The 14,119-nt window shown below is 37.3% G+C and overlaps 1 protein-coding gene and 1 non-coding gene across 3 annotated transcripts in view; one reads left to right on the forward strand and one right to left on the reverse strand.

Annotated features, from left to right (window-relative positions):
• TDP1 (tyrosyl-DNA phosphodiesterase 1) overlaps positions 1-14,119 on the forward strand; it is a 50,769-nt gene that overhangs the window by 24,605 nt on the left and 12,045 nt on the right. For both annotated transcript variants that reach the window (XM_052782961.1, XM_052782962.1), the window contains exons 13-14: positions 291-398; positions 1,904-2,006. In XM_052782961.1, coding sequence (XP_052638921.1) covers positions 291-398; positions 1,904-2,006 — 211 coding nt within the window. The remainder of the gene's footprint in view (positions 1-290; positions 399-1,903; positions 2,007-14,119) is intronic.
• TRNAL-AAG (transfer RNA leucine (anticodon AAG)) lies at positions 9,349-9,430 on the reverse strand. The gene has a single exon. It is a non-coding gene; the product is annotated as a tRNA-Leu (tRNA).

The following is a 14,119-nucleotide window of genomic DNA, read 5'->3' on the forward strand; positions in this document are numbered from 1 at the left end:
GTAGAGGAATGGAAAAACTTGTTAGGAGATCCTGATACACTGAGGAGAATATCTGTCTGTCTATATTTGTAAAGAAAAAAAAATCCTGCTGTTATGACTACTAGTAAGATTGGATTTCAGGATTAAAAATTCAGTTAAATAAAATATTTTCAGCCTTTCTGTAGGGGAAATGAGTATTAAATGTGACAAGTGTAGGGTGGTATTATGCAAAACATGGCATTGTAGTATGGTGAGTTTTTTAGACCTCAAACTAAAACTGTATATGAAAATAATTCCTTTTCTTTCTCTAGCAAATGGTCAGCAGAAGTCTCGGGTCGAAGTCATGCTATACCTCACATTAAGACATACATGAGACCCTCTCCTGACTTCCAGAAGATTGCGTGGTTCTTAGTTACAAGGTAAACAACTAACCATACACCTCTCACTTAAAGTCATATATAAAGTTCTTGTCAGCTGCAGGCCCAGGTGATTACTGCCATAATCCTCATACTACTATAAGTAGTGATAGGAATTTTTGGTCATATTATATGTTTCTTCATGCATTGCCCCTTTTGGGGCTGCACGTTGAAATGATTATGCCAGGAACTGTTGGCAATCACACCAAAATCTTGCCTGAGCTGTAACTGCCAATTTCAGGGTTCAGCATCAACTGAAGTGATAAGTATTTTTAAACCTCGGGTTAAGTTTCTTTAACACATGCTGTACATGAATGTGCTGGTTTGTACAAAATAGATATGGGTTAAGCTGAAGTTTATCCTTGTGCTGCCTTATCGTCACAAAACACGTAGATACCTAGTATTTGAAATCTGACCTTTTGTCAGATTGAGTTGTTCAGCAGTCTAGCTTGAAGTCTAGGTTTGCATTTCTGTTGTTTGTTTTTAAAGAAGCCAAAAGAGGGAGCAAGAAATTTCTTGGCATGAGGGAGAAGGTCTTATTGTGAATGAAAAAATACAGATAGGTTTCAGTTTTGCCAAAACTGATTTTTGTGCAACTATATGTACTATAGATTATGATCTTTCTATCCTTACTCTTAAATGCTCAGTTACTTTAATATTTTTTCCTCTTTTTATTCTGGCTTTTTAAATTCCATTACTCAATACTGTTGCGTGCAATAGTAGTAGTGACTAAGGTGCTTTTTTTTAAAGGATTTAAGTCATTCAAATGTGATGCTGAGTCCACCTAATACAGAAATTCATGGTTGCTTTTATTTTTTTCTCATGTTTCTTCTATTCTACCCTTTGCTACTATCGAAAAGCATCCACTATGTCTGTCAGTTAAAACGTAATGTTGAAGCTTTGTATTTTGCTCTTTGTATTTTTGACAACAGAATTGTATTTGGTTTTGATTCCCAACTTGATCTACTTCATAGAAGATACTGATGAAGGATTAACTACAACATGGTGCTGAATAGCACATTGAAACAAAAATTACTCTTTGATAAATACTTGTTTTCATAAATATATTAAAGAACAAAATGCTAGGAGTAAATGATTGTTTAACACTTGCAAAAATACTTTGTACTAAATGTATTACGTAACTAGTCATAATTGAGCTGGCCTTTGATCTAAGTCATCAAATTGAAGTTATTTACAAATACCAAGTTCCTTTCTGAAATCTGGAGAGAAGATTCAAAAGGCTGAATTTGTCTTCTAGATCTGTATGACACAAGTAGGCTTGTATAATTATCCACATGTGTTGTATGAATACCCTCTTACATATTGTCTCTACTGCTCCCACTGTGCTGTAAAAATAGCAATAAGGAATAACACCCAAATCACTTTTTCTGAAAAGACTGTTCTGATTGAAGTTCTCCTGCTAGAAGTGCATTGCTACAGCTGTGGTACTTAAGCATTTTCTGCTGTGAAAATTATGCCTTGCTGAAATGCTTTGTTTCTCTTTGTAGTGCCAATCTATCTAAAGCAGCCTGGGGAGCCCTGGAAAAAAATGGCACCCAACTGATGATCCGTTCTTATGAACTTGGAGTCCTTTTCTTGCCTTCAGCATTTGTAAGTTCATAGTTCAAGTACAAGTCCTGGGATATGCTGAGAATCTGCAAATATTGATGAATACAAATGTGCCTGAATAATCTACTTACTAGATTCTGTGTTTCTCTTTTAGAAAGCTAATAGCAAGTGGAATTTATACAAGGTATTCTTTAAAATAGAAATAGTCTGTTTTCCTACACAGCAAGTACAGATTTGGTACTGATGTGACTTTTGTCGTGTTACTGAAAGGCAATAATATTTTAAAATTGTAACATAACTAAATGTTGCTGGAAAGGATGATCAAATCTCTTCTGTGCTTCTTAAAAGTAGGCCGCAAGCGCATAGTCACATTGAAGTGATGCATATGGGTTGTAACCTGAAAAACAAGGTGGCTGATCTTGCTCTTTCCATGAAATGCATTTGCAAAGCCATGTGACTGTCTCTTCTCAAACTTTCTGCTTTGAGAACAAGTTCTCAAATGCATCTTCAAAAATCTCCAATATAAATCTAAGAACATCTTCATAAAAGGCTGTTTAAAAGTTGAAGGATTGTGTCTTCCAAACCAATGTGACAGCAGTCTTGGTATGTAGAAGACAAGTTTGACCCAAAATAACTATTATTCTAGTGTGTGGAGCAGAGGGTTGGGAGATGTGATATGTTTTCCTGGTAACTGAGGTCCATCTACCTTGTAGTCTAGTCTTAGTGCAGTTGTAGCAGATGCCATGGGGATTAGCACAATAAACAGTATGTATGTGATCTCTAGTATGTGTTCCCTATGATTTATTTTAAAGGCTTTCCAGGAGGAAAATTGTATCCAGACCATGATGGTTAGTAGCCACTAGGTTATTCTCTTATTCTTTTAACACATCATGTTCCTTATTGAACTAATCTTGCTGGTTTTTAGCCCTCTACAGAATCCTGTGGTAATGAGTCCTGTGACTTAATTGTGCGTTAATTGTGCGTTGTATTTAAGAAAAAAAGCTTTGCTTTTTTCTTCAGATTGTTTTTTGTCTTATTTAGAACTACTGCCTGGTAGTGGGGAGATGAGAGTTTCTTGTTCCTGTTGTTGATTCCTCCTTCTCTCTGGTGAACCTATTAGTACCAAAATGTTATCAACATCAGTTAGTCTATGATCAGAAACCATTCAAACTCCTTCCTGTGTGGAATTTCTTCTTTTCCAAAGAAGAAATTGCAAGTTTCTCTGAAAAAGCGTTTGTATGCTAAAAGTCCTTAGAAATACTTTTCTGATGAAGAATACATCTTTCCTAGATAATGTTTACAGCTATTCACATAATGTTTCATCATTTCTGTTGTGATTAGTAATATAGTTCCAAATGAATATTTACTAATACTATGACATCGTAAAAATGTTTACGTACCATAACTATGTAATTGTAGTCTCCTAAGATAGCAATATTAAGATTGGTTTCTGGCTGTAGCTAAAGAACTATATCTCACTTGACATTTATTAAGGAGTTTACATAGCAGTGTGTCTCTAAGGTTCACAATATCAGAGACCAATCTCAGACATTGTTCTCCAGCACAGTTATGTGGAAGAAAACTTTTAGAGAAAATGTGTTGACTAGACTGAAACAAGAAAAATCCTACAACCTTCCTATGGTAGGAAGCATTGGTTTTGATATCACTGCAATCTTAAAAAAAACCCAAACTAACAAAAAAAAACCACCAAAACCCATCACTTGCATAAACAACTATTAATAACAGAATAATGAAGTGTTAGGCAAAAAATTATGCAAAAAGATTTTACTTTTAACAGCAACTGACCTCAAGGGATAAAATAATGTTCTAAGGAGGTGGCTGTTATCTCCACATGCTGCTGAGCAAAGAATTTACGTATGGTATTGGTATGATTCTACTTAGTGAATGAAGTTTTTTGTATGAACATAACTGATCACCAGATTGTGCAGTCATTTTACATAATTTGAATATTCCTGTTCTGACTCTGGCTTTTTCCATGCATTGCTAGTTTTGGAAAACATATTTCAAATGGATAGAAAATCAGGAATGAGTTAGTCTTTTTGCCAAGAGTGACCATACCTGTTTCAGATCTGAGCAATCTGCAAAATTTTCACTTAAACCCAAACAAACAAAAAACAAAACCAACCAAACAAAAAAACCCAAAACAACAACAACAAAAAAAACAAACCCCAAAGAAAAATCCCTGTGAAAACATTTGGCTTGCATTCCATCTTGAATCTTGCGTTCTACACAGGATTTTTTGCATGTGGAGCAGGGGTGGGGGGGGGATCACCAGAACACTTTTCAGAGGGCCAAAACTTATGAATTTTCTTCCTTGCACCTAGTATTGTAAGTCTTAATGCCTTTGATCTGATTCTTGTGAGGTTTTTCTATAACTCACGTTTCATTCTAAAATCAGACTTCAATTTGATGAACAGAGTTATCTGTTCAGGAGCATTTAGTTTATCAAATACAAAAGGTTCTGAGCCACTTGAACCTTGGAAAATTTCAGCAATCTGAAGTTACAACTTTACCTTCTTTGCCAGTTAGTTAGAAGTTTCTGCTGTTAATGACTTTTTCATCATTCTGGGTGTTTGTTTAGACCAAAATTATTAATGTGTTTGTTTCTGCTCACAGCCCAGTCTTAGCAGTTGGAGTAAAATCCACTTAGACATTTAAGAGATTAAAATTATTAGAAATGAAGTGTTTTTATTCTTGTCTTGCATCAAAATAACCAGAATTTAAAGGAAGTGTCTAAGCTAAGTTTACTGATGATTAAGAGCACACTGGATACTTATTAAGAATCTGCTCCAGCCTTTAGCAGAAGCCTGCAGGCCTGTTTACACTAAAGTTAGAGAGAGATTCTGCTATAAATCCAGTGTGAGTACTCTACTAGTAATGACAACTGGAAAGAACAGGTTTGCTAAATACTCTTGGGTAAACAGTTCCTAATGAAGCTCAAGCCTTGTGGTCATCAGGGTGAGAGGCAAAAAAGACATTGGCTGGGGCTGCTCTCATGAGAGGAAAGTTTTCACTGAAACACTGCAAAAATTTGACCTCTTTTCTCCCTCTGCCAAACCTCTGTTTAGGGACTAGAGGTAATTCCACTTGGTGTGGGAGGGGGGCTGCATTGCTTTGAATCTTAAAGGCTTTTCAGCAATTTTTGCTGCATTCTACATTCATATGCACACTCTAAATTTGTTTATGAAATGAACCCCAGAGAACACTTGTTTTTTTAAATGTGTAAGAGTCGTTGACTCCTGGCATTGTGTGTTTTCCTTTTGATCAGCCTTTTGGAAAAGGCAGTCAGGGTATTCTGGTTCCAGTCCCCACTATGTTCAAGAAAAGATCAAATTCACCTATTGCTATATAGGTCTATGTTATTTTGACATTCATTGAAGCAGCAAGCAGTGTGAAAACTTCTGCAGTGCAGAAGAGTCACTGCTGAAAATTTGACCATTCAGTAAAGAGATGAAAAATGTTTATTTTGTTTTTAATGTTTGTAGTAGCAAAAAGGTGGGAGAATTAATGTTTCATACACTGGGATCAGGAACTGTAATCTTGTATAGTATGCCTGCAAGGTAATATCTGATTAATTAGAGAAGTAGGATTTGTCCACTGCCCATCTACTCCACTGCTCCCTGCTGATTGTTGTGACTATCCCCTAGAAAAAGATTTCAGGCTTTGAGACTGTAACAGTGTTACTGTGCTGTCTTATCTAACACCTGCATAACTGTCAACTTTACAGCAGTAATGAAATTCTAGTTTTCATCTTGGGAGTGTCCACCTTCTCTCAAGAAAAAATCTGTCATGAAAAATACAGTTTCTATGCTGCTTTGTGATTTCTTTTTAAAGTTGAAAATAAACACAACTTACATTTAATATAGTCAGTGTCAAATGCAAAAGCTAGGGGCCACTATTTCAAAACTGAACTTTCACTTGTACTCCTAACATGGTTATAGAAGTGTAAGTAAGCTGCTTTGGAGGGGGAGTAGAGGGGTTTAGGGAACCAAATGGCTTTTCAGAAAGTGCAGAAACATACATATCAGGAAGATGAGTTACTACCAACAAGTGAATAAGTGCTTCTGGAAACAAATTTAACCATAGTCATCAAGGATTTGAATGGCTGATGGTTTTTTCTGCAGTATAAATTTATCCTTATGATGCATGCATAATGCAGTCTCATATCTGAAAACCAAAAATAGCTTAATGCACACAAGATGTTTCTTGAGAATTGCCAGTTGATGGTTATAGCAGTGGAGTTCAGTACAAATTGGCAAAACTGTCCAAGAACTGGAGCTAATACACAGGCAAGGTAAGTATCATGTTATACTGTGCTAGCAGTGTCCACATTAGTTTAAGCTTTCCTCAGGCATATCTGTAGAAGCTGCTGTCATTACAGCAGCATGCCTTTCATGAATTAAATACATTTGTAACGTTTTAGTAGAAACCAATGCTTTTGGCAAAGTTTTTCCTTTATGCAGCTTTAGGAGTCAGCATTTCTAGAAGATGGTTCTGAATATCTTCAAATGAGATTTAATTTAGCATCCATAACTTGAGATAACTTGCTCTAAGGCTGTGTTTCAGTCTAATGATACGCTGCAGCAGATTTCCAAGTGATAGGATCTGACCCTTGGGATCTCCATTTGTCAAAAATCATTTATTTCAAAGGTGTCGTTAACCTTTAGAGATAAGAATTTTTTCTATTGGGCCATCCTTTGTCATCAAAGTCTATGGAAATTTTGTAACTATGCAGTAAAAAAGGAGCCTTCAGCAGGAATTGAAGTAGTTAGTTACTCAGAGTAAATTAATCTAATTTCTATACATACAGCAGATCAAAACAACAAAAGTTACACAAACCTGGCCAAGATCTTGATCTCACTGAGTAGTTGTAGGGCAAGTTCAGAGTTGCAGAAAGGATGCTGACAATCTTGGGATGTGTCAGTCATTTTTGTTTGTTCAAGGCTTCTCTTCTTTAAACCTATAACTGCTGCAGGCTTAGGCTCTCAGCCTAGGAAGAATAATATATAGTGAAGCTTTGCTGTAACTCAAGATCATGTTCTGGTGACAAGTAGGTTGCTGTACCTGTCTGACTCAGCAGGTTAGTCTCTTAGAGAATTAACCACCTGATAAGATAGGTTGGAATCTGGTTTCTCAAACACATCAAAGTAGTAGATTAGCCTAATATGTGGAACTACATCATCGGTTGGCCCCACCATTGTAACAGCCTGTCTGTGGCTGTCTTCACTCCCTTAGTGGTACTGGCACTGGTGCTCAGTGGATTCCTTGTGGTTTAAACCAGCTCAGACTGGCCAAAACCAAATTGCACAAGTTTTCAGTGTTTTTCCATGCACCAGCTCAACATGTTCAGGTGAGTGCTGCTGCAAGGAAGAATTAGGAAGAAGCAAGTTCAAGGTGGCAGAGAGCATGGAGGTGAGTGTAGGATCACATTGAGATAACCTTCTTTTGGCCTGATTTTGGAACGAGAGCCTGTGGAAAAGGCTGATCATTGAGGTTTTGGATGAAAATAGGTGTAAATGGCTAGGACCTGACTGAGGAAAATGTGTTGTCCACTATAAATGGTAGAGCCAAGTTCCCAGATATTTCTCTTTTTGTCACACTGGTTACTTTACAGTAGCCACTGTTGGGGGAGTAGAAGGCTTTACTTTGTCATATCAAAGGAACATCTCAAAACTCTCAGTGGCCAAAAGCAGACGCATATGGAAAAGTATAATGGTCAGGCATGTATGTAGTAGTTTATCCCTGAAGATTTCTTGACTTGGAGGCTATAGCCTCTTCTGTGAGCATCTCTTGTCTTCTCTTAAATGCCTATAAGCTTCTAGCATTCACACCTGCTCTGGCTGAGTTCCACAACTTAATGTCACATGAAGCACAGTGTTATGAAAATTAGTTTTATTTGATGTTTCATCTTGCATTGAAAGATGCAATAACCATGTGATCTCTATTCACCTTTTCCATACTATTCTTTCTATAGACCTTTATCTGTTTCTAGGCTGAAGAGTCCTTAGCGTGCTCAGTTGCTCCTAACGTGGAGATTGTTTGATTGTTCTTACTGTTTTTCTCTCTTTTTTTTTTCTTCTGTATCATTTGAGGTGGGAGGGTAGTGAGTGGAGGGACAAAGGTGCATGTGAGATGCAAGTATAAATCTGGAGAAACAGATCCAGATATAAATCTGTGACACAATGGTGTTCTCAAGGTTCTCCTCAGTTACTGAGTCTGTTTGGCCTGCTGTATTTTTTTTTACAAAATGGTATGTGATAGGTTAGCCTCTGATTCTCATTCACATGTTGAAAGACAAAGTTGTTCATCCGGAATTGACAGAAATGTGTACACATGAGAAGCACAATTCTAATATATCATACTTCATGATAAAGTTCAGTTTGATTTTGTTGAGTAGTGTAATTAAAACATATGCAATGCAAAGATGCTTTGTGTAAGTACAATGCTTTCTCTGCAGCCCTCTCAGCTCTTACTTGTCCTACATAAATTACAGAAAGCAAGCAAATATGTGCTCCTATACAGGTGGCTGGACTAAAATCTAAAGTGTGCATGAGATAATCTTATGTTTGAGTTTCAGAACTCTCAGAACACAACTTAATTCAAGCTCATCTAAAACTTGCAAGAGTGTAACAATACATATTAGTTTCCTCCCAGTTTCCTAAACTTTGATACTTGTTTTTTCTGGTTGCCAGTCTTCAAAATTAAGTCACCTGTCAGTAGTCACATGATATGGTGTATATGGGAGCAAAATGGGGAGAGGGACTGCAGCTGTCTTTCCTTTCCTCACTGGGAAGTGCCTGTGGAGTCACCTGATAATGAGGAGGTAGTCAGAGAGACAAATATTAATACTTGCCTTATGTACATGCAGTCATCTGATACACAAGTTGCAATGCTTAGCTTGTGAATATCTTATGTATATGCCCTGCAGTTAACTGTATAAAAAGTCCTTCTTTGATAACTTAGTCTGGTTGTCAAGACCGTTGTTTGTTCAATGTGGTTTTAACATATGTGGCAGAGTAGTCTTAGGTGAAGATAATGGAGAACTAGGAATTGACTAACATTTAGAAACTGAGTTTTCTAAAGTTTGTTTGCAATTAAAAATATACAGAATACAAGCTAGATGAAGTGCTTTGAAACATAACTGAGCATTCCTGGGCCTCAAGAGACTTGGCACACTCTAGCTACTGGAATGCCAATTTAATACTGCCAATTTCTGATAGTTCTGTTTCTTCAGGTGGTTTCATGCAGTTTGATCACAAAGTTAATGACACTTATTCTGGTAGAAGTTAAGACTTGGAATCATGGAATTGTTTAGGTTGGAAAAGACCTTGAAGATCATAGAATCCAACTGTTAAAACATTCTTGGCAGCGGTGGGATTCGAACCCACGCCCCCGAAGAGACTGGAGCCTTAATCCAGCGCCTTAGACCGCTCGGCCACACTACCCTGGTGCCCTCACATAGCACACATATAATATTCCTAATCTTAAAAACTCCATTAGCTCTGTGGTTTGGGCTTTCTATTTTCTGCTGAATACAAATTTGGAAGTGGATCGTTCCTCACTTGCCAGCTGTTGACTGCCAGTTTTTGTCTGGTTTTTAAAATGCTTCCAGAAGTTATGCTTTGGGGTTGGGTCTTGGCCTGGTGTGCTAATGCAGACTCTCAGAAATATGTTGAATGGTTGTTCTCAACAGAGCAGCAGCTGTCATCATTTGCAATGTTAGTGTTTAGGGAAAAATCAGCTGATGCTGACATTAGATCACAAGCTTCTCTTGATTAAAAAATAATGTTTATACAAAAAATAGTGTCCTGTGTTTGAACTGCATTTCCCTTTCTATCTCCATTTCTTTCTCACCTCCTACATCTTCACTCTCACTCATGTTCAGCTTGCTCGTTCAGCTGCTGGGGATTCCTTTCTAGAGACTGAAATAAGTTACATCTTTAACATGTAAAACATGTTGAGAGAAACATCACCTAACAATATGGACTTCTGGAAAGCATGTTGCAGTAGTTATTTTGTTTGAAAAATCCTGAAAGTGTCTAATGGAAAGCTTTTTAACTAAATAGTTCCTCCTCACAGCTTCCGTGTCTCATAAGGTTGTAAGATAAATGGAGCTTGACCTGTAAAATGGTATAAAAGTTTGTGGAATACTTAAATCTTCTAAAAGGTCTGTTGAAGAATGTGGTACTAGCCAGTCAGCAGCCAGTCAGCTTTTGGAAATATAAACTCAGAGAAATATAGTAGTTGCTATTAAACTGAGAACTTACCCATGATTGCCTACCTAGTACTATCAGATGCTACAATTATATCTAGATAATCAGTCACAGACAACTAACAATAGTATTTCAGATTCTGAAACGCTGTGTTTGGTGAATACTCACTGGTAATGAGTAAAATACTGTCTTATAGTTAGTTGCCTGTGGGGATGGGTGTATGAGCTGAATCTGGATTAGAGAGCAGCCAGCCATTATGTGTGTGTCATCAGAACTGAACTGCTTAAATTTTTGCTGAGTTCAAACAACTGAACCAAGCACCTTCAGTCATAGCTTAACTTAGACCAGAACTAAAAGTAAGTTAAGCTCTTTGACTGTAACATTAACTTCCAATGTAATGTAGTAACACTTTCTTCTTTGATTTATCTAGTTTCAGATGAAGTCTTCTATCCTGTTTGAAATAGGGGTGGGGAAATAAATACAATGTAGGTAAACTGAGATTTTATACGTGGACTTTAGGATGTTAATTAAACCTTGCTTTTACTGTTCACAGAACTGCTACAGGGTTTTCAAACTCCAGTGGTAAAGACACCCTGAGGCATGTTTTCCAAGCCAAGGAACTTTGGGTTTAGATACCTGAATTTGTCACTGTGGGCTTCTTACAAAAAAAAATGTTCTGACACAGTTGAGTAAAGCTCTGGTTTGAATAAATATGCCTCAATGTTGAGTAAGGATTTCATTGTGTATTCTCCTGGCCAGAGGAGCATGGTCACTGTAAAGTTTGCGTGCATCCTTAATTCTTAACTGCCTATACTAGCGAGTTTTTAAATAGTTTTGCCAAAGAGCAAGCTTTTTTTCTGTTTACTGACGTGGGAAAGGATAGTCCCATAATCATCCAGTGGAATAATCAGCTGTCTCCTGTAGGAGTTACTTCAGTAGTATCAAAATACTGTAGTGATATCAGTGTTAATTCCTACTTAAGTAGGGATGGCAATTCTTACCTCTGTCTTATGTGATGGGTTTTTTTTATAGTCTCCAATCTGCCTTGTGTTTGGGGTAAAAAAAGGTTGGAAAGCAGAATTTTAAAAGGTGTTCTACTTCCTTCTCCCATTCTTCTTCCCAATGCCTACTTTTACACTGTATGATGGTAAGGCACTAATAGGACCCACAACAGTATCTAACAAAATAGGCTTTCCCAACTGAGAAATGTATCTCTTAACATTTCAAAATGTATTGCTGTGAACGGTAGTCAAAGAACAAAATACAGCTGCAGAGGGAAAAATTCTGAAAGAATAGAATATGGCTGAGGAAAATTTAAAAGACAGGCAGAATTTTTTTAGGCACAATCCTGCTGGTTTGTTTTTTGGAAACAGCAATGAGAGCTGTCAACGTTCAGGAAATGCTCAAAACAGACAAAATGTATGACATTTCAATTTCTGTGTGATCTGTGTGAAGATAGACATGAGAGTGACTTTTAAAAGCATGTGGATCTTCTCAGAGAGCTTTATTAAAGAATGTATTCTATAACCCAGACCCTTACTCCAGGATGTTATGAGGAAAACTAAGTATCTTTTCCTAGATTAGCATTTCCTGAATGGAAGATCTCTACAGGTTAAATTCTGACAGACAAATAAAACAATTTGGGAATCAACTGATGGAGTCCAGTGGGCTTGGAGGACAGTATCAGAGAAGACATAAGACTCTCAAAGGAGATGAAAATATAACTGGTGGCTACTGAGGAAGAATGAAGAGGAAAGCAAAGGCATAGAAAAAGAGAAGGGAGCAAAATGCCTGAAAAGAAACACACTAAAGTAATAACAGGGAATGGAGGGTAGAAGAAATGAAGCAGAAATGGAAACATTACTGGGTTGAAAAAAAGATGGCTAACAGGAAAGAAAATGAGATCAGAAATGTCCTACAAGTGGTGCTTTTTTCTTTTATGTTTTGTGAAAAGCACCTACTGCTATGAACTTCAGCGTGGAATACATGTGGCATAGCTCTTGATACTTGAATTAACTGAGATTACTATGTATATATGTAGAGGCCTAAGTAAGTGGTGTTCTACACTATGTGCTTTGATAGCAATGGTTCTACAAATTTCAAACTTGGATGGTGCCAGGCAACAGCTGTACAACTTTGGTGTTCTTCATCATGGACCTTGTTTGTTTGTTTCTCCTGTTCTTTCATTTAAAAGGCAGTGGTTTTTAGCTAGTCTTTGAAATAATACACAGTGTTTCTTAGATCATAACTCATAGTTTCCTGTTACTTTGGGTCATGAGACAAAAGAAGCATCTATATGCTGAAGGAGTTTCTTGAACTGACTTGCTAGAACTGCTGTAATACAGCTTGACACTGTCTTTGGCAGCTCTCCCTTTCCTTTGTTACTATGCTTCTTGAATATCAAAGAAAAAGGTGTAAGGCTGCTTTGTATCCCATGCTCTGTGTGGTCATATGAATGTTGCTTTCTCCAACTTACAATGCTACCATTTGATGAAGTAAAACTTCAGTAAAGAGGAACTTAGTATTGTAAAAGTACTGTATATAGATGGGACTATCAATTCAGCCAACATGTATGTTTGAATAAAATGGGATTATTTAGTGGTAATTAAGAAGCTTGCTTGTACTATTACAAAACAGTACTCCAGTAAAACTTGGACAGATGGATCCTACAGCTTGGATAATGCATAAGTTAATATTCAGACATGAGCTGGCAATATGTGCTTGCAGCCCAGCAAGCCAGCTGTATCCTGGGCTGCATAAAAAGTATGGTCAGCAGGTCAAAGAAAGTGATTCTGCCCCTCTGCTCTGCTCTGGTGAGACCCCATGTGGAGTACTGCATCCAGCTCTGGAGTCCTCAGCACAGGAAAGATGTGGACCTGTTGGAGCAGGTCCAGAGGAGGGACACAAAAATGATCAGAGGGATGGAACACCTTATCTGTGAGGAAAGGCTGGGAGAGTTGGGGTTGTTCAGCCTGGAGAAGACAAGGCTCCAGGGAGACCTTATTGCAGCCTTTCAGTACTTAAAGGGGGCTTATAAGAAAGATGGGGACAGACTTTTTAGCAGGTCCTGTAGCAATAGGACAAGGGGTAATTGGTTTAAACTAAAAGAGGGTAGATTCAGACTAGATACAAGGAAGACATTCTTTTACAATGAGGGTGGTGAAACACTGGCACAGGTTGCCCAAAGAGGTGGTAGATGCCCCATCCCTGCAAACATTCAAGGCCAGGCTGGATGGGGCTCAGCAGCCTCATCTAGTTGAAGATGTCCCTGCTCATGGCAGGGATGTAGGACTAGATGACCTTTAAATGTCCCTTCCAACTCAAAGTATTATATGATTTCAGAAAGAAAAATACAGTTGTCCAGTAATGTCTTCAGAAATTAATAATAAAAGCTTGATAGCCTTTAAACTTTTAGCCTGTTCTAATCAAATTGTACTTGACTGAAAATAGGCTATTGGAAATCTCAGTATTAGAAATTTGCTTTGGTATAACTCATTACAGTTGATGAATAGGATCCAATTTCTCTGGAGACGTGGCTAAGCAGTATCATCTGCCAAAGTTACCTGAATCACTTTAAATCTATCTGCCATTGTATTGGTTATAGGAGTTTTTTCTGTAATCCTTAATCTTGTTTGAAATCCACTGTCATTCTAATATGAGTATAGTCTTTGAAACTTTTATGCAAGAAGTTTCAAATCTTCATTAAATTGTTTTAGTGTACATGGATAGCGTTACCCAAGATATCTGAAAAGTATAGTTTGTAGGCTTGTTTCTGTATCACAAGTTGAATTTTAATTCAGTTCATGAAACACACTGAACATCTAACTAATATGGTCAGAATGAAGCTAAACAGCAAAGAGAAAAATTTTAAAGCTCTTCCCTTTAGTTAAATATTAAACACTAGAGGTGTTAGTATTTTGT

Source organism: Harpia harpyja, chromosome 3 (genome assembly GCF_026419915.1).
Source record: "Harpia harpyja isolate bHarHar1 chromosome 3, bHarHar1 primary haplotype, whole genome shotgun sequence".
NCBI classification, from domain to species: domain Eukaryota; kingdom Metazoa; phylum Chordata; class Aves; order Accipitriformes; family Accipitridae; genus Harpia; species Harpia harpyja.